At 36.5% G+C, this 19,437-nt stretch overlaps 1 protein-coding gene across 30 annotated transcripts in view; it reads right to left on the reverse strand.

Annotated features, from left to right (window-relative positions):
• The window catches only part of ect2 (epithelial cell transforming 2), a 67,779-nt gene that overhangs the window by 40,948 nt on the left and 7,394 nt on the right, over positions 1-19,437 (reverse strand). For 28 of the 30 annotated variants that reach the window (NM_001441987.1, NM_001441988.1, NM_001441990.1 and 25 more), the window contains 5 exon segments: positions 98-228; positions 4,008-4,081; positions 5,834-5,944; positions 6,038-6,127; positions 18,295-18,477. In NM_001441987.1, coding sequence (NP_001428916.1) covers positions 98-228; positions 4,008-4,081; positions 5,834-5,944; positions 6,038-6,127; positions 18,295-18,477 — 589 coding nt within the window. 30 annotated transcript variants of the gene reach the window in all.

A 19,437-nucleotide genomic window follows, 5' to 3' on the forward strand; every position in this document is an offset into this window, starting at 1 on the left:
GTTAATCGAGAATTATTTGAGCAGAGATTGTGTGACATTTTGTCAAATGTTTCATATGCCGTTTCAGAAAGGACACTGATGCATTAGAGTTCAGTACCATGTTTCTGCGTCCTCTCCTCCATGTTGTTTTTTTCTTCCTCAGAGAAGCCCAGGAAGCTTAGGACACAGTCCTGGAATGGAGGAACTTTAAACTCTGTGCGGAACAGCTCGTTGCCTGCGTGAAAATTACTATAGCCAAAAAAAAAAGAGAAAGAAAATATTTGTTAAAAAGCTTAAAAAGCTTTAAAAAATAAGCAATAGAATGTTGAGACTTTTAGAAGTCACAATTAAATATAAAAGCAAATTATGTTGCTTGTTAGTGTTATAACAATTTTACAATACTACAAAAAATGGTATACAGAAAAAAATACTATAGCATTAAAGTTTAATGTTTACTTTGCTGTTGTCATCTTTCCTGTGGACAGCACAATACATGTGAATTTGTTGACTACAAGCTGACAAAACTGGCAAATGCAGAAATCTAATTTGGACATTGTGGACATTCACCGAACTGGTAAAGTACCGTGCGTTATCAAGTGTAACTCTGCCTTGCTGTATATTGATTCTTGTTTGGGCTCATGTGTTATCACTTTCTCTCTTTGCTGGCTCTGCCAATGCCATTGATTTTAAGACTTTTACATTAGATATCATCCTCTAGTTAGCTGTTTGCCAACTCAATGAGCAAAATAAGTGACATGTACTGTTGAGCACATTACACTTTTGCTCACAATCATTTAAATGTCTATGGACATTGCAAGCAGGACAATTAATCTAGTTAAGGGTTGTTCCTTCACTGAAGATATTTTCACTATTTTAAGCTACATTAAAACACATACTGTTACAATAAAGTCAATATTTGCACATTCCAAAAAAACTGATGAATTTATGAGCTTAATAGGATGAGGACCGGATAATAGTGTACATTTCATATCAGAAAGAACCTGGACATGCAAGTCAAAAGTTAAAGTTTTTTTTTTCTTAGTGGTTTACCATAATTATGCCATTTATGGGTTTCTCGCACACAAGTTTGAACATTTAAGACATAAGGTGTTTTGCTTGTGCGATATGGGAAGAAAAAAAATTCACAAAAGTTTCCGATATATTTGATGAACTGTTTAGTTATCAATTGATACACAGAATGTGCGGCATTTCTTTTTGACTTGTTAACTAACATTAGCTCTTTACTGTCAAACCCAGTATTATAAAGCTCGTTTGTACATCTAGTACTTGTTATTAATAAACCAACTAATTTAATAACAATAATAATAATAAATAGGGTAACACTTTATAATAACTACACACATTTATTAAGCATTAGCATCTAGTGAATTCATTATTTGTTAAGCATTAACTCTACATAAAAAAAAAATGTTAGTAAGCAGTTTATAACTGCAGCTACAAATGCAAAATGTACTGCATTATTTACAAATCATTTTTATTTAAGAGTAGATGGAGGTTTTTATGATTATTCAAAATGAATTAGTAAATGATTAATAAACTATTAAAATTAACATTTATACATCTTATTATTTAGACATGGAGTAATGGTTACGATGTATGTTGATAAATGCTTTATTAACTCAACTTCATGCAGTTTTGTGACCTAATCTAAAGTGAGGACTATCTGTGCTTTATAAATCCCTTATAAATTATAATTAAAGGCTTGGTATTAAATGAACAATAATATTTTCAATCTTATCTAAAAAGTAAAATTACTGTAAAGTTTAAACATTGCCGAATAACAGGAGACATAAAATTGGATAAAACAACAACAATATAATAATAACAATATAATAGGATCCAATGTTTAAACTGCACAGTAATTTTAAGTTTGTAAAGATTTCTTTTTCATTTGATACAGCTTCATTTGTGTATCTTCAAACAAATAGAAATGAATAAGGTTGTTTGTTTATTTTTGTTTCTGTTTAGACTAACTAAGCTTTTAATTGTAATTTATAAAGGGATTTATAAAGCATAGATAGTCCTCACTTTAGATTATGTCACAAAAATTGATAAAGTTGAGTTAAAGCATTTCTGAATATGCAAATTTGTTTTTAGTAAAAGCCTGAATAATAAGAATAATAATAAGAATTATATGTTAATTTGAATAGTTCATTAATCATTTACTTATTCTGAATGATCTTAACCACCAACTATGCTTGAATAACTGGTTTGTAAATAATAAAATTCTTAATTTAGTGATAAAAAATAAATCAAAGTATGAAAGAACAATTATTCAGCACATTATAGATGCATTTATAAGTCAAGAATAGAGTATTTGTAGCAGCAGTTATAAACTGCTTCCTAACGTTTATTAATGTAAAGTTAATGCTTAACAAATAATGAATTCACTAGATGCTAATCCTTAATAAATGGTTCATAGTGTGTATTTTTAAAAAATTGTTACCATAAAGACTACTAAAAACAATTAAAATAATAATAATTATTATTGTTAATATTATTATTATTATTAGAAAGCAAATATAAAAAATATATTTAGTGATGTTTAATTTTAGATTTTAGTGGATTTAGGTCATTTAATTAAAATGATTGTAATAAAACAGGATTTTACTTTTAAGTCTTAGTGGCCTCATACAAGTTTACTGAGCCCGCTCGTTTAAATTCCCTTGCATAAAAACCATTACTAAATAGATATATGGCTTTTGATTACTTACACTAACTACATGCCTGTGCAACCAAGATGACATCCAAAAGAAAAAAGTCATTTCAGAAAACAAATTACATTCTGATGAAAGACAAGGTTTTCCTCCTACTGAATGACGTGCACTGACATAAACCCGCATAAAATAAGGCCACAAACATGTAGGCAGACAGTACAAGGTCAATTTTGATTTCATATTGACTTTAAGTCTGTCTGTATTAAGTCTCATGGACACAGTGGGCATGCTATGAAGAAAGAAAAAATGAATTTTTTTTAGTCAACACCCAGCCTAGAGTGACAGGTCATTAATGTGAAAGGTCAGGTTCATTGTTTAATACATGTGTGTAAAATGTCAAAACCTGAGAACAGTGGAAAGCACTTTTAATATGGAAGCTGGGAGAGTGCGTGGTTGGTGCACAAGTGGAAGCACTTCTTGGCCTCATCATTCACTTTTTTACTCCTCTAGACTCGCACACTGTGGAGGATTGACATCTAACACACATACGGGGCTCTATTTTAATGATCCAAGCGCAAAGTCTAAAGCGCATGGTGCGAAAGCATTAAGGAAATCCACTTTTGCTAATTTAAGGATGGAATTATACGCTCTGCACCCTGGCACATGGTGTTACAGTGTTGAGCTTATTTTCTTTATGAGTTATGGGTGTGTTTTGAGCAAAATGTGCATTAAACCAGAGTCTCATCTCACATTCCCTTTAAGAGTCAGTTGTGTCCCACTATGGTGCATTTGCTATTTACATGGCACTTTGTAAGTGGAAAAACAAACGGACCATCTGCAGCGCGAGGATAAAGAATGAGTCTCCTCCAATCGGCCTTTTTACTTTCTCCTTACATTGCTCCTCTACTTTAATTGATAAGGAAACGGTGTTGTATGCACTCCACTGAGAACATCCATAAGCCTACTTATTTAATTTAGTTTAACAAAGATTTGTTTCAAAACTATTTCGAAATTCAGTTCTAATATCCCCGCAAACTAACAAATGAACAATAATAATGAAGTTTGGTCAAAAATATCCAATTGAGTTATATCCAAACACACATTTTTGGTTTGGTTTTAGTTGGTCAATGGCGCGATCCATTTCAGTTCCTCAAAATAGCAATGTGTCAACAATGCGCCTTAACACACCTCCTTTTTAGACCAACACACCAATGAGTCAACAAAATATTTAAACAATGTGGTGCAAAACGTGAAAATTCGGGTTGCACTGGTCTGAAAAGAGCATCAAATCGCATCAAACACGTCTTGCACCTTATTACATCGGGTGTATGATAGATCCCACAATCTTACATGTCATCTCTGTGCTCCCATGCCTTGCGTATCCAGTCAGGGGTGAGGATGGGTGTGCCCATACACACTGCCAACTGAAAAGAAAAACAGAGAAAGAAGAAGTGAATACCATCAGGAGGAAAGAGATCCCCACACCAAAACCTGCTCGTTGCATTATGCATGAGACTGATGAATGATTCAGCCCAATTCAGCGTGCTGTGAGGAGAGATACATGAGAACTGTTTTAATCAAACCCTTTCTAAATAACACAGACCCGTCAACAGTCGACAGCAGACCCCTGTTACGGAGAGCACACCTGGGGTTTGAGGAAAAATAGCCATCACTGAACAGTAAGACAGTTATCGAGTGTCTTGAATTTTAAGAAATTAAGGGTGCACAATATATTGTTTTAGTATCCAAGCGGTTGACAGATGTGCATGCAAATAGTGCACTATTTTTAGATGAACAGGCAGACAGACAGACAGACAGACAGATAGATAGCAAAATTAAAGCACTATTTGAGCGCACCTCTGTACTTCCGTGTAAAGGCAAAAGACTATAACTTAATTTTTGACAAAAAATTAATTAAGGATGTTTTTGGGAAAATAAAGACCTCCTTTATCATGTGGATAAGTATCTTGAGTCAATATCATCATTTTTTTTAAAGAAAATAAAGTCTTGTCTTAACAATAACTTCCAAAAGCCCAATCCAAACCAAGGTAGAACACTGTTAAAACCTGAGTTACCACTCTTTGACTTGGTTTTGGTTCAAAAGTTGCAATATTCTGCCTTTTTTATGACGTTTTACTGTCATACTAAAGGGTTACTGCAGATTCCATAATGTCAAATTTAAGAATTTTTCACTTGGGTTTATATTTCAAAACTAAAGCTTGAGTAAACATCTGTACTTATTCTACACAGGCTTTGTTCAATATAATAATTTTATATGTGAAATATAGTAAGTTACTAAGGTGTTTGAAAAACTCACCAGCAGTGTATCTATTTTATTTATCTTTACAAATACTTGATTCAGATATTTACATCATGGTAATTGTGGCTAAAAGAATTCACAATATCGATATATAAACAAAAGAACAAACAATCTAAATAAAGTGAACTAAGAAAATTGACTGATTGATTTTGTTTTTCCGATATGTTGCAATATCCTTGGAGAAAAGTAAGGCAGCGTGATTTAAAACAAAAATCTCTATTATTTGAACATTCTAATTCGATTATGATTAATGAATGATTGTTTTATTAGTAAATGGGGTCTAGCGACGCCCCTGGGTAGAGGCCTTCACAGCAATTTTCTTCTTACATTATATAACAATTGAACATATCTGTTTTCAATATCTAATCCTTCATATGTTGTTGTTTATTTTAAAAATGTTTTGGTTCAGAAACATTATTGCATTTTCTATTCTAAAAATTGTATTTATTTTACAATAGTAAAGGTAATATCTATACTCTGCATATAATATTTGCATTTATATACATGCATAACACAAATAAAGTAAAAAAAATACGTATTTTGATCTGATATTTTTGTCCTGTTCTAAGAACATTTCAAATGCATCTACATTTACAATCTTCATTTTGCACATTTTTATTCATCCCTCACATTCTCCTATAGACCATACAGCCAAGTACTGACTCATCGTTACACAAGTTATACTATTATTTGATCCATCGCAGCAATCATAGATCATGCTATTATAACAGAGTTAGTCAGAACCAAACAAAGGATTTCACAACTGAAAATCTTTTGATTCCCCAATGATCCACTACACGCAGTATTCAGTGGAGCTGAACAATGGCATGTATGTGTGAATGAGATAGATACAGACCCTGTACTTTTCACCATGTGTTGAGCGGGCGATGAGGTGCGTGACTTTAGCACTGTCAAAGTCTTTTCTGATGGTGCCGCCCATGTGATGGACAAGATTAACCAAAGCAACCTGCACAGAAATAAACTCGTTAATTGGAGCAAAAACCCCAATAGTGACTCTATTAGTGGTTATGAATCAAATGAGCAAATGTACAGAACTCACCACTTCATCTTTTTTACGAAAACCAGTGAAGCAGAGGGACAAGTTGAGCATGGTCATCGAGTAGAGTGGCCTGGAGGAGAACGGTAGAGGCTACAGAACAGAACAAGGAGAATAAAGCATATATTGTTAATATGCATCAAATAAGGAGCGTTATTCAAAGTACGCACACTGAAAAATGAGCTGAAAAATACAGTTTGGAAATAATAAAACAAAAAATAAAATAATAAAAATTCGAGGTATACCGAAATGCAGAGCATGACATTCGCAAACAAAGATTTAGACGTACAGTTGAAGTCAAAATTATTAGCCCCCCCCTGAGAATACTGTCATCATGGCAAAAATAAAAGAAATCAGTTCTTAGATATGAGTTTTTAAAAATATTATGTTTAGAAATGGATTAAAAATTCTTATTTCCTCTAAAACTAAACTGGGGAAACGATATACAGAAGGCTAATAATTCAGGAGGACAAATATTTCAACTGTATTGCGTATAGACTTTTTTCTTAAAATGCAAAATTACCCATTATGCTTTGCGTGTATGCGCAAGGAGAATGCTAAGAACTTCCGGTCGGCAGCTGATGCATGTAAATGGTAACATTTGGACCGCGTTTAAATGATAGTTTTAATCTATTTTATTCACTTTAATCATCTTTGAACTAATCCTGCTGTCCATCAGCACCATCTAATGGACTGATCATTTTAAAAAATTCGATCTAAGGAGATCGTAAACAACTACTGCGAGGCATTTTCCCATTGTTGTCAGACAGCATCTTGTGGCGTTTAAATGAAGCCTAGACACCGCGAAAGTCAACATTTCTCTTTCTTTCCAATATACAACCAGCCCAAAAAAATGTTATTCAACTAAATGTTTGACACACACGTAGCCTGTACTATCCCACTAACATCCTGATTTAATAACTGTGACAAAGTAAAAATAAACCCTAGTGTCACTTTGAATTGACAGAAAAACACAAACTGTGGTAAATCCTACACACTAAATGAAACATAAACGGCTCGCGATTAAAATGAACTGCAAATCAGCCAGCAGAGTATCAGTAACAGACTTTTAATGGTCATATTTGTAAATTGCGCGACTTGCATAACGTTACCAGTTAAGTTTCATGCCAGTAATCTGGTTTGCTCTATAATGCAGTTAAGTATTGCGTGCATGTGTGTTGAAGAGCCGCTGAGCTAACAGTTGACAGGCCGGGAAAACTCACGCACGCACAGTATTTCTGACGGCAGATACGTGAACTAGGAGAACGTTTTTCTCAATAGTACAGCTAAACAAAATACATATAAGGAGTAAATGGGAAAAATACACATTTACACTATTTTTGAACATTGTCCAAACAAATGGATATTTACACAATATTCATATCAAATCATGTCACCACTGTAAGCTTGATGAATGGCAGTAGTGGGTAAAGATGTGCCAGACCACCATACTGCTGCTGCCAGGGGCTTCAGGCACCGATTTTTTACTTGGCATAGCAAGTAAAACACACAGAAATAAGCTTTCTATGACTTTACGACTGCAAATCATTGCATTATGTTTTACATCACAATCATAAACAATGTTACATCAAACTTTTGTATTTGACACTCCCTAAATTTGCAATACTGACTGTACAAAATCTTTCCAGTTGATTAATCTTGTGTAATCAAAATGGCAAAAAGGTCAATAAACACCACACAAACACGCGCCAATGAGCGAGGGGTCACAAGTTAACTATATCATAACAACATTTTGCCCCAATATTGATTTAACACAACAACAGTAATATTCGCAAGAAAACCATCTGTTATATCATTATATTCACATCAAAAAGAGTAATAAAGATGTATTTCCTTTATTAACAGTATGCATTTTAGAGTATTGCAACAATGTACAGCAAGTGCACCTTTAAACAAGCTTGAAAACGCGACTAAAAAGGTCACATCTCGAAATCGGTCACAGCAGCATCTTAACTTTGTACAAATTAGAACTTAATTAAATCTCATTTAAATCTGTCAAATTAGCAATTTATTGCGAGTTTTCTGTAAACTTAAGACACTTATTACAACATGGCCATCATATTTAGTCAACATTTTTTCCCTGGTTTATTTTAAAAGTGAACTGTGGTAAAAAGAAATTACATTAAAAAAAAAAAAAACCTGTCAAACTAGCCATTTATTTCTTTTACTTTTACACTTACTACTTGGTCAACATATTTATGTAAACAGAAGCATTTTATGCTTAGCCTTGGTCTATTTTTTGATACAAAATCATGTACACCTACTAGATTCCTATTTTTCTTTAAGAACAATAACTGATTAGCATGTTCAGAGAGATTATCAGACTCTTCTGAGCAGTTAAGATGTTTTCAGTAGTTGAGAAGGCCCAATGCCCCAATCTCACCCCCTCCTCCTCATGTGAAGCTTCTTTAGCTTAAAGGCATAGGGCTAAGGGGAAGGGTTAGATATCCTTTCGAACAGGGATTTTTCAGGACCACCCTTGAAACCAAGGGGTAAGAAAATTTTACAGAATATACCAGCTACAACGGCAGCACACAGGCTGGGAATGAGCACACAGTGTCTGCTATAATGTTGCTTTTGTGCGTTTACATAGATGAATATGGCCACTGCGTAAATGCACAGTACAGTTACCATCTTATTGCCACATTATATCGTTTGATAACATAATATATGCCTTCAATGATTTCCTGAAGATAAATACCAAAAATAACACAACTGGAATAACTACAGCAGTCGCCATCAACTGATCTTATTTGAAGCAAGAGATTGCTATGACATACGATACCGTGTGCGGGTGCTGTAGTGCTGTCCCATTTCTTAGGCAGGGCTCGAAATTAACTTTTTTACTTGGTAGCACCGGTGCTCCCAACTTCAAATATTTAGGAGCACCAAAAAATTTTTAGGAGCACCAGGAAAAATTTAGGAGCACCCACCAAAAATGATTGAGCACCTATGCAAATTGTTTTTAAGGGATTTATTGTATTTTAAAACAACATTAATAGGACTGACAAAAAACAGAAACAACTATCTAACTAATGCTGCGAAGACATTGATATTTGTGTGCAATAATTCCAAAATGAATGTCTAATAATTAGGCTATAGAATATTAGTGATGATGAAAATGACAATAATAGTAACAATGAATTACATTTCTCATTATGATACTGTCTTGAATGTGCATGAATGTAGGTTATCTGCAATTAAAAGTCTGTTACTTTATGAAAAATAATTGTATAGTTTGCATCAAACAAAAATGAAGCATTGCAGTAAGAAATATTTATTTTGTACTGCTGTTTTTATATGCATGTCAATTTAATAAATAATATTTCTGCTACAAAACAAACAAAAGATTATAATAAATCATTCAATTCAATAATAAAAGCTGCAAAACAGTCATCAGTAAATAAATAAAAAAATAATATACACCTCAAAAAAGAATAGACAAAAGAAAGTAAGTAAAGTCTCACTTCTATCACTCTTTAAAAGTTTTGGTTTCAGTTTGTGTCAATTTAAAGGTTCAGTCTGAGATGATCTTCATTTTTCTGTGTTAGTGGAAAAGCTGGCGAGTCAGCCGACCCAATTAATGAGTAGGCAGCGCAAGATTCTTGCGCTAACCATCGGCACAAAACCGGTCTTTGTTATGAGCTGCAGTTTCAGTGTAAACTTAGTAGAGGCGAGCTTCTTTGGCGATGATATGTACAGTATTAGATTTGACTTTTAGCAGACATTTGCGCTGAACACGCAGTGAATGCAACGCATGGATATTCGGGCGCCTTCTCCAAGAAGCGCGTACTCGATTGATCTCAGCTGGCGGATCATTATTCACCACGTGACGTGTCATGATCGCTCTTATTTTGCACCTGGTGGGGTTTGCAAACCTGTGTGCTTTAAGTTTTCACTCTTCAGCCGTTTGCATTTCCCGTGGTCATAAAAGCTCCTTCCCTGTCATCTGACAGCGGAAAGCCTTGAGTGATAGACAGCTAATATGAACCAACATAGCGGCAGGGAAGAGCGATTCAGCACGTTTTTACAAAAAATCAAAAAAGGTCGCACTACAACCATTATCTGCAGTCGCACTAATGCGACTAAATATATTATAAGGTCGCATAGATTAATTTTCGGGCACATATGCGACCAAAATGGTCGCAATTTCGAGCCCTGTTAGGGGTAAATTTTGAAGCCCTTCCCCTTCACACTCTGTTTTAAGGGGCAAAGGGTAGGGGTATCCAAAAACAGTACACAAGTGACTTGAAAACCAGATGATCCACTTTATAGAACAATCAAGCAAATTGATAGTAGGGAGAAACTCGTGGAAGCTTCGGTAGAGGAAGGATGTGCAAAACACAAATACACAAATAGCTTGGATTGAAGAGGGAACCCATATGCCAGAGATTTCCACTATTTCAAGGGATCATGTTGTCAGTGATTAAAATAATATCTTACTGCTCAGACATTCACGAACATGTCCATTCGGGTGAAAACAAACTCAGCCAATAGCAACAGATGTCAAGAGGGGTAACACGCTGATCCAACAAACTCTGACAGACTTGTTTGTTGCCGTTTGTCTGTGCGGTGTGAACTGGCCTTAAAAGGGAGGATGTAGAACAGATCTGACAATATCTATAATTTAAAATCAGCTTGCTCAAAAAGGGCAAAACAGTGAGCATGTGCCTCAGTTTGAATGTCAATGACGGTTGAACTCTAAAAACACTAGTTGTGTTGTTATTTGGGGCACATTTACTATGTCAGTTCAGGTGTTTAGTCTTAGGGTGCTTTCACAACTACGAATCAATTCAGTTGTTCCAAAACAGGGATTAAAATTGTTATTTTAATTGTTATTTATTATTGACAGCATTATTAGACCATTTGTTTTCACTGGCAAAATGAGACATTTGTCATTATCAGATTCTTTCTTGAACTACATTTCCATTATATATAGGCTAGGGTTGTTATACTGACACAGTAAACATTTATTTTCATGCACAACACTTTGTGTTCGCTATGAAGGAAAAAACATATCAAATGCTAGTCGTAATCATAACTCTAATATCAAATGCTTGTCGTAATTATAACTCTAAAATTCAATATGATCATTTAAATGATGTGTGCACAGGTTTCACTTTCACTTCCGAGTGCGGCTCTGGCTGCTCTCACTGAGAAAAAACACACATGCAAATCAAACCTCCCGCACGGCCCTCAAACAATCGCTCTGTGCAACAAACTGAACGTTATTTACAACTTTATTACCGGTTATTCACAGCATATGCAAATTGTGTTCATTAAAGCAGGCGTCATGCGTGCACACGTGCCATTTCAGTAGTCAAACAGCTCGCGATCAGCTCACGTGTGATTTCGCGGCCACGAATACATCATTACATGTAGACAGAAGTGACATTTCTGGGTAAACTATACCTTATATATACAGTATGTGGCACTTTTAACGCCATTTGCAGGTGTCCATGTTGCTGTGAAGACTTGTGTGACTGCCTTGCTTCTCTCCTGACCTTGAAAATATAATTGGCTGAATCGTAGAAAAAGCTGAAATAAGATCACGTATAGGGTCGAATCAAGATTGTTATCTTTTTTCGATTAATCGTTCAGCCCTACTACACAGGGTTACTCAATAGCATGATTGTTCAACTTCTGTACCGGAGTACAGTTAGACTAGTTCCAGAAAAATCTAAAACCCTATCTGTTTGATTTATGCAGATTTTCTACCCAATGAAAGGATCCCAATACGCATTAAAAGGCACCCATTTATCCCATTTTCAAGATTTAAGATATTTCTTTGACTCCAGAATGTGTCTAAAGTTTCAGATCAAAACACTCTCAATATTATTAAGGTGGCTCGAAAAGGCCAACATACTGTTATACTACATAAATTATTCTGAGACAAATTTCTATATGCATCTCCTCCTAGACCAGGGGTCACCAATCTCGTTTTATAGTTCCATGGCTGGGCGCCACACCAAAATTCATCCTGCCATGGCTACATTACAGCTTCTTATCAATTCAAAACCTTCATTCATTGTTGTTATGGTTGTTATTAAAAGCAGGTTATAAAATCGCACCAAAATGCATTGAAAGGTAAGTGAATTATAACAGCTCAAACATTTCTGTTACCGTAATAGGGCTGTGCGTTATTTGTTTAACACTTTAAATGCGATCCGACGTGTAATACTCCGCTCGCCACATTTCTCCATTTGTCATTGAAATAACGCCATAGGTTGTTGGTAGATTTGTGTAAAAGACCTGCCGCCACAGAAAAAAATCCTAGAGGAAACACTGCTTAACATTGGTCCAATCTTTCTGGCCTCATAACTTTGCGCCAGACTGTCATACAAGCATACAGTTGGGCTTATTTAAAGGGGCAAGAAACACCAAAACACATATTTTGAGCAGTTGACAGTCGTATACGTGTCCCACACTGCTAAAAACACTATTAGGACATGTATCTCACTAAAAAGTGAAAATTGGTTGTTTTTGCGTTATTTTGAGCAAATTCGTACTTCCGGTTTGAAACAAATTTTTGAAGCTGCTGCGTCACAGCAATGAGATCTTAGCATGTGTTCCAGCGTGCAGACTAGACGTCTGTGCCTTGGAGTGCCTTATTACATCTCAGAGTATGCTGCATTAATGCATGAGTAAGGCTTGGTTCAAACCAATCAACGCGCTCTATTGTGCAACTTCATCAATATTTATTACTGTCACAGTGTTTAGACGACAGAGACACCACGCTGTATTGGCAAAACAAGCGTGAAGTGTTGCTTTTATAGTTTGCTGCAGTTCATTTTTGTTTTCATTTTCTCTCTGTGAGAGCGCAGCTGGAGTCACGTGTGGATTACAGTGTACGCAACGCTCGACAACAATAACTTGCGTGACTAAGGAGGAACACTGAGAGCTGTTCTCATCTGCAAATGCTGAGATCCGGATTCACTTCTAGTCTTCTCTTAATAAAGACGCGGCTCTAGTTGCTGGTGATTGTCCTGTCTCTACAGATTTGGTAAGTGAGCGACCAGTGCTCTTTGTTTATTCAGTTTTTTCGTATCGAACTACTACACCAAGTCTAAACATGTTAGCACCACAAACAAACTTTAACCTCTTGTAGGATTTTCGCCACATTTTGTGACTGGAATAACACTCGCGGCTTTCTGACACTACCTGCCGTGTGCATCTAAGTTTCCGGGAAATGCGGAGGTTTTTTTTCTCTCATTCGCCGTGCGGTATCAAACATTGCATGAAAAATACATGCTTAGAGCAGTTCCTCGAATCAAATATCTTGTTTGTCGCGAGGGGCATGAATGAATTCCCTGAATGAAAGAGCCAAACTGCAGTAAAAGTCCACCATTTAATAATTTGGCAAATAATTCGACTACAGATGTCCATGCAAACACAGTCACTTTCTCCCCTATGGTGTGTGTGTGTGTGTGTGTGTGTGTGTGAAAACACCCTGCTGAAACGAGGGGGTTTCATGGCCCTTTAACTGAGACTACAAATTTGCCAATACACTTACTAGCCACACTCTGGCAACCACTTACAGCAGTGGTCCTCAACCACCGGGCCGCAGACCGGTACTGGTCTGTGGAACAATTAGTACTGGGCCACATAAGAAATCATAAATTATTTATGTAGAAAATATTCCCCCCACGATTTGGTTTCTTCCATTTACCCCCGCCATCTCACGTGAAATGGACTATGCCAAAATCCACCACGGAGCGGGAACGATTGCTAGAATATCGCTCAGTGGTGGTTGTTGATAGTTTAAAGTTATAAAACAGGTATTATAGAATGCAAATCAGCAGAGCATTTAAGGATTGTGCATATATCTGTGCTTGCATCGCTAAGTACCCGAAATCATTGCAATATGTATCTATACAGAGTTTCTCATAATCATGCTCATTAGGGCTGTAACATGCCAATGCATACATTTTATTCGACTATACGGTTGTATTATTGTTAATATGAACCTCAGTTGAAATGTTTGGCACAGATTTGATGTATTTGATGCATATAAACCTTGATTGAAACATAATCAGACCGCGATAGTGCAACTAGCGCATGCGCACTGAGTTGTTCATGATTAACCTGGATGCACGAGAGCAGCAGCTGTGTTCACGTTTGCAAATGCCTAGCAACACCACAGCAACCACTGAGAACATCTTAGCAACCACCTAGCAACCACTCAGTACACCTTAGCAATGGCTTAATGCCTTAGCAACCACCTAGAACGCCCTAGCAACCGTATAGCAATACCTTAGTAACCACTTAGAACACCCTAGCAACCACCTAGCAAGAACTTGGCAATCACCTAGAACAGCCTGGCAACTGCCTAGCAACGCCTTAGCAACCACCCAGAACATCTTAGCAACTGCCTAGCAACACCTTACTAACCACAGAGAACACCCTTGCAATTGCCTAGCAACCACTAAGGACATCTTAGAAACTTCCTAGCAACGCCTTAGCAACCACCTAGAACACTAGCAACACATTAGCAATTACTTAAAACACCCTAGCAACCACCTAGCAATACCTTAGCAACCGCCTAGCAACACCTTAGCTACACTCAGAATACCTTAGCAAATACCTAGCAACACCTTAGTAACCACTTACAACATCCTAGCAAGGGCTTAACAATGCCTTAGCAACCACCTAAAACACCCTAGCAATCCCTTAGGGTTGCGCTCCAATCGCGCTCGGTAATAGGCATACGGCTATATGAAAAGAGAATTAGGAGTAGGGCGGGAGATCATTCCAGACATCCCAAGTCCCGCAAATGTACAGAGACTACCGGATGCAAGCAAACGAGTGATAATCTTCCGGAAATCGCGCGTCTCCCTCCCGGTCCTCAAATACGTTGTGAACCCATCTCACCGTGAAACTCTGACCAATGTGAGGATAGTTTACTCACACGTGACTTGTTTTAGCTCTTTTGGTCTGTTTAGAAACTTTGCAGTGTGAAAGCGAACCGCACCAAGAACAACAAGCAACACTGTAACAAGCTTAATCCCTGTTTCGGAAGAACTGAATCGATTCATAGGTGTGAAAGCATCTTTAGTAACCACTCAGAACACCCTAACAATGCATTAGCAACCACCTAGCAACCACTCAGAATACCTTAGCAACTACCTAGCAACTACTTAATACCTTAGCGACCACCTACAGCACCCTAACCCCTTTAGGAACCACTGAGAACACCTTAGCAACCGCCTAGCAACACCTTAGAAACCACCTAGAACACCCTAGCAATAACAAAGTTTCTGTGCTAAACTTAAAATGCAAAAAAGGCAATAATGGTGCAACATTCCTGACCATTATCACCAATAAAGCCTAGAAAAACATGCTATCAGTATATTGTAAACATAGGTTCAAAAATTCCTTTCCAGTTATCGAAAAAAAGAATTTGTTTTTTAATTATAGTTATTGTTTTGTAAATTTTAAATTGTTTTAAAATTCTAACGGGGGAAACTCATTTTTCTTAATGATGTATTGGGGTCTCCACTTTTGCCATGTCCTCTTTTGGCTTTAACAAATTTATCCTTCAGGTTTTTTCAAACATTTTAACAAAAACTTTCTTCCTTTCCCATGGCTGTTGCAATTTCTAGCCAGGAATTATTGATCATCTGGTTATCTCTATGATCACATATCATAAAGGTGTCTGTACAGGCATACTGTTGCAGACAAAACCTCTTCAAAGCGTTTCATATTCAACTCAAATCAAAAGTGGCGCATCGCGCTCTGTTCGCTTGAGTTTAAAAAAAAAAATCATGGCTCCGCTGGCCGAAATCATGTCGCGCACAATCAAAGCGAACATCCACAAACACAGTGATGACGTCACATTCGCTGTGCGCACTCAAACAAACATGTCAAGAATAATTCAGGCTTTAACAGCCTCTCAACCTAGCAATCGCCTATTAATGCCTTAACAACCGCTCAGTGGTGGACCTAGCAACCACTCAGAATACTGTTGCAACCACCTAGCATCACCTTAACAAACCTGGAACACCCTAGCAAGGCCTTAGCAACCGCCGAGCAACCAATCAGAACACCTTAGCAACTGCTTAGCAAGAAACATGCCAATCCATATTAGAAACAGGCTAACATACATGTAGTTATCTATCTATGCCAATTGTTTCAATTCTCTTCAACTATTACATTTTGAATTTACTTCAAACTTTCAAACGAGGCTCTCAAGCCACGATAAAGTTTGTCTACGAACTTTTACATTTCCTTTTTTTTATTTTAACGTCAGGAAATTTAAAGAGACACTCATTGTGCTTATATCACTCCAGTATGACTGTGGACACACTTAAACAGAGTTCTGTACAAACAGTTTCCAAAATATAATTTTATCATAGGTGCACTTAAAATGATAAATTCTTTCCAAGTTGAGTTATTCAAGTCTGGCAAAATTATATTCAGATCGCACAAAAACCAAAAAGTCGCTTGAAAAGCAAAAACATGGCAATGTCCATTTTTTCCAGTACCGTGCAGCCAAAAAATATATATATATATATAATAAAAAAAGTGTTATTTTTAATTATATTTGCAGCATTGATAAACAAAAGTATTTTTTTTTCCAATTTGGGTAGAAGAATTAAAAAAATTAATACTTTTATTCATCAAGGATTTTGGACTAGGTAGCAGTGAACAAATAAATGGTGCACAGAAAAACAGACAAATAAATAAACAGACAAATAAATACATAACTTATGACAATAATTAATTCGTTTTAAATAATAAATAATTTTGTTGCTGAATATTTAAATAAAGCAGCTCAGATCTAAAGCAACTACTTTTTTTTTTACAACCTTCTAATGATCACTATACACATACAGTGTTGGGTGGAATTAATTACAAAGTTTAGATAATTTAATTACAGTTACTAATTTACTTGCCTTAAATACTGTACATATATTCAACAATTTTAAATAAATTAATTCAGAGAAGGAGACAGACAGACAACAAGCTAGACAGATAGACAGACAGACAGACAGACCACTATACAGATGGCAAGACAGATAGCAAGCTAGAAAGATAGACGGATAGGCAAACAGCGAGCTAGACAGATAGATAGACAGACAGATAGCTAGACAAATAGCTAATTATATAAATAGACAGATAGCAAGACAGACAAATATATAGACAGACAGCAAGCTACACAAATAGATAGACAGCTAGACAGCAAGCTAGACAGACAAATAGACAGATAGCTAGACAGACAGACAGACAGATAGCCAGAGAGACAGACAGACAGATAGATAGCCAGATAGACGGACAGCAAGCTAGACAAATAGATAGACCTCTAGACAGCAAGCTAGACCGCTAGACAGACAGACAAATAGAAAGATAGATAGACAGACAAATTAATAGCCAGACAGACAGATAGCAAGACAGCAAGATAGACAGACAGCTAGCTAAATAGACAGACAACAAGCTAGACCGCTAGACAGACAGCTAGACAGATAGCTAGACAGACAAAGACAGATAGCTAGACGGACAGACAGCAAGCTAGACAGACAGACAGCAAGCTAGACAAATAGATAGACAGCTAGACAGACAAACCGATAGATAGCTAGACAGAGACAAATAGCTAGACAGACAGACACAGACACACACACCAATAAACTGCACACGCTTAAATGTATTGAATAATAAACTAATAAACAAACAAATAAATGACTAAATACATAACTAATCACAATAATCACCAATATTGCTGAACATTAAATAAAAACAACAAAAAGGATCTAAACTTCTGCATGTTAGTGTATACACACACACACAAATCTGTTTGTGACAGGTCAGATGGCAAGACTATGGAGTGTGCACTGTGGCAGCTAAGCTGTGTACCACGAGATTTAACAATAAAACAAGCCCTCATTCCTCACTGGAGTGCTGAAGTCGTATCTATATTCTAGAGTTCGTTCGACTTAATCTTTCAGTTCGGTACTGATCGCTGCCCAGCCAAGTGTTTATTTTGCACTGGAATATCTGAGGGAGTCAAGCAGACGCTCCTGCGCACACTCAGATAAGCCAGCTACATTTTTCAGGCTTTACAGGAGCAATCAAAGCTGCTTACGAATCCGTTTCAGTTGGAAGAACAACTTTATTTCAACAGGCTTTTACTCAACCCGTGACGGCAAGCAGGTGCTATAGTAGTATCAAACCATTTCACCGCCTCAAGGAGAGAAAAAACCCCAGGAGATGGCTGTGATTCTGTGTTTTATTTCAGGTCTTACCTCTCCCTTGTTGGCGCAGTGCATCACGGCAGGAGGCCCCAGGATACGGCTGTCATTCTTGTACAGGAAGCTGTATTCAGGAGCCTGGAAGTCTTTCAACACAAACACCGTCTCGAACTCGCAGTTCTCACCATCACCGAAATCACAGACATTGTCAGTCTTGATACAGGGGGTGTTTAAATCCTAACGGGATTAAGAGAGAAATTCATTGTTGATTTCATGATGTTGAGAAAACAATATCAATAAACGTATTAGATGGACTGAGATCAGCATCTCCACTGATGCACAGAGATCTCTCCTTCAGAAGAGATCTCAGAGATGTTAAGGTGCTCTGACAAATGACATGCTGAAGAGAGACAGCAGTCGTTTGTCAAATGTAGATTTAGTGGATACAAACACAAGTGTCAAGGGCAGTTCACACAGGACAGCTAGACGCGATATTATGGAACAAAATGAAGGACATGTGTTGCACATGATGTCTTTACTGAGTTGAATTTAGATTTTTTTCTTTTTTACACGATATATTTGTTGCCGTTATTCAAGTAGTCACCTAGAATGGCATATACATTTAATCACGATACATAGATGACAACAAAATGATTTTTTTTTTTCATACAATTTGTATATTTAAAATGATAACTTGTATTCAATTTATATTTTAGTTTACTTCATATTAAAATTGGGTCAATAGACAAAGCCATCGTTCAACGCCGATGGCCGACAGACATCACGATGCTGAGCCGGCATCATGATCCTCTGTCTCTATCTAATGGTCTATTGAGTCTATCAGTTAACATGTCACAGCGTCAGTACACTGCTTCAATCTCTTGCTTTCACCCTTGTACTTATTTTAGGTAATACCTCAGATACTGTTGGTTGTGCACTTCAAATTTTGAAGCCCTTCCCCTTCACACACTGTTTCAAGGGCCAAGGGGTAGGAGTACAAAAATAGAATTGGGATTGGGTCTTAATATTTAGTCAAGTAATTAAACTACTTATTGAGACGCTATCGAAGTTATTTTGCAGATAAAGTGCTTAGAAAAGCAATTTAAAAACAACAATAATGTAATTAGTAATCAATTACTTTTCTGAAGTAACTTGCTCAACACTGCATGCAAACATATATGAAGTAACAGATAGACA

The sequence above is a fragment of the Danio rerio genome, chromosome 11, assembly GCF_052040795.2.
Source record: "Danio rerio strain M-AB ecotype USA chromosome 11, GRCz13ab, whole genome shotgun sequence".
Lineage (NCBI taxonomy): Eukaryota > Metazoa > Chordata > Actinopteri > Cypriniformes > Danionidae > Danio > Danio rerio.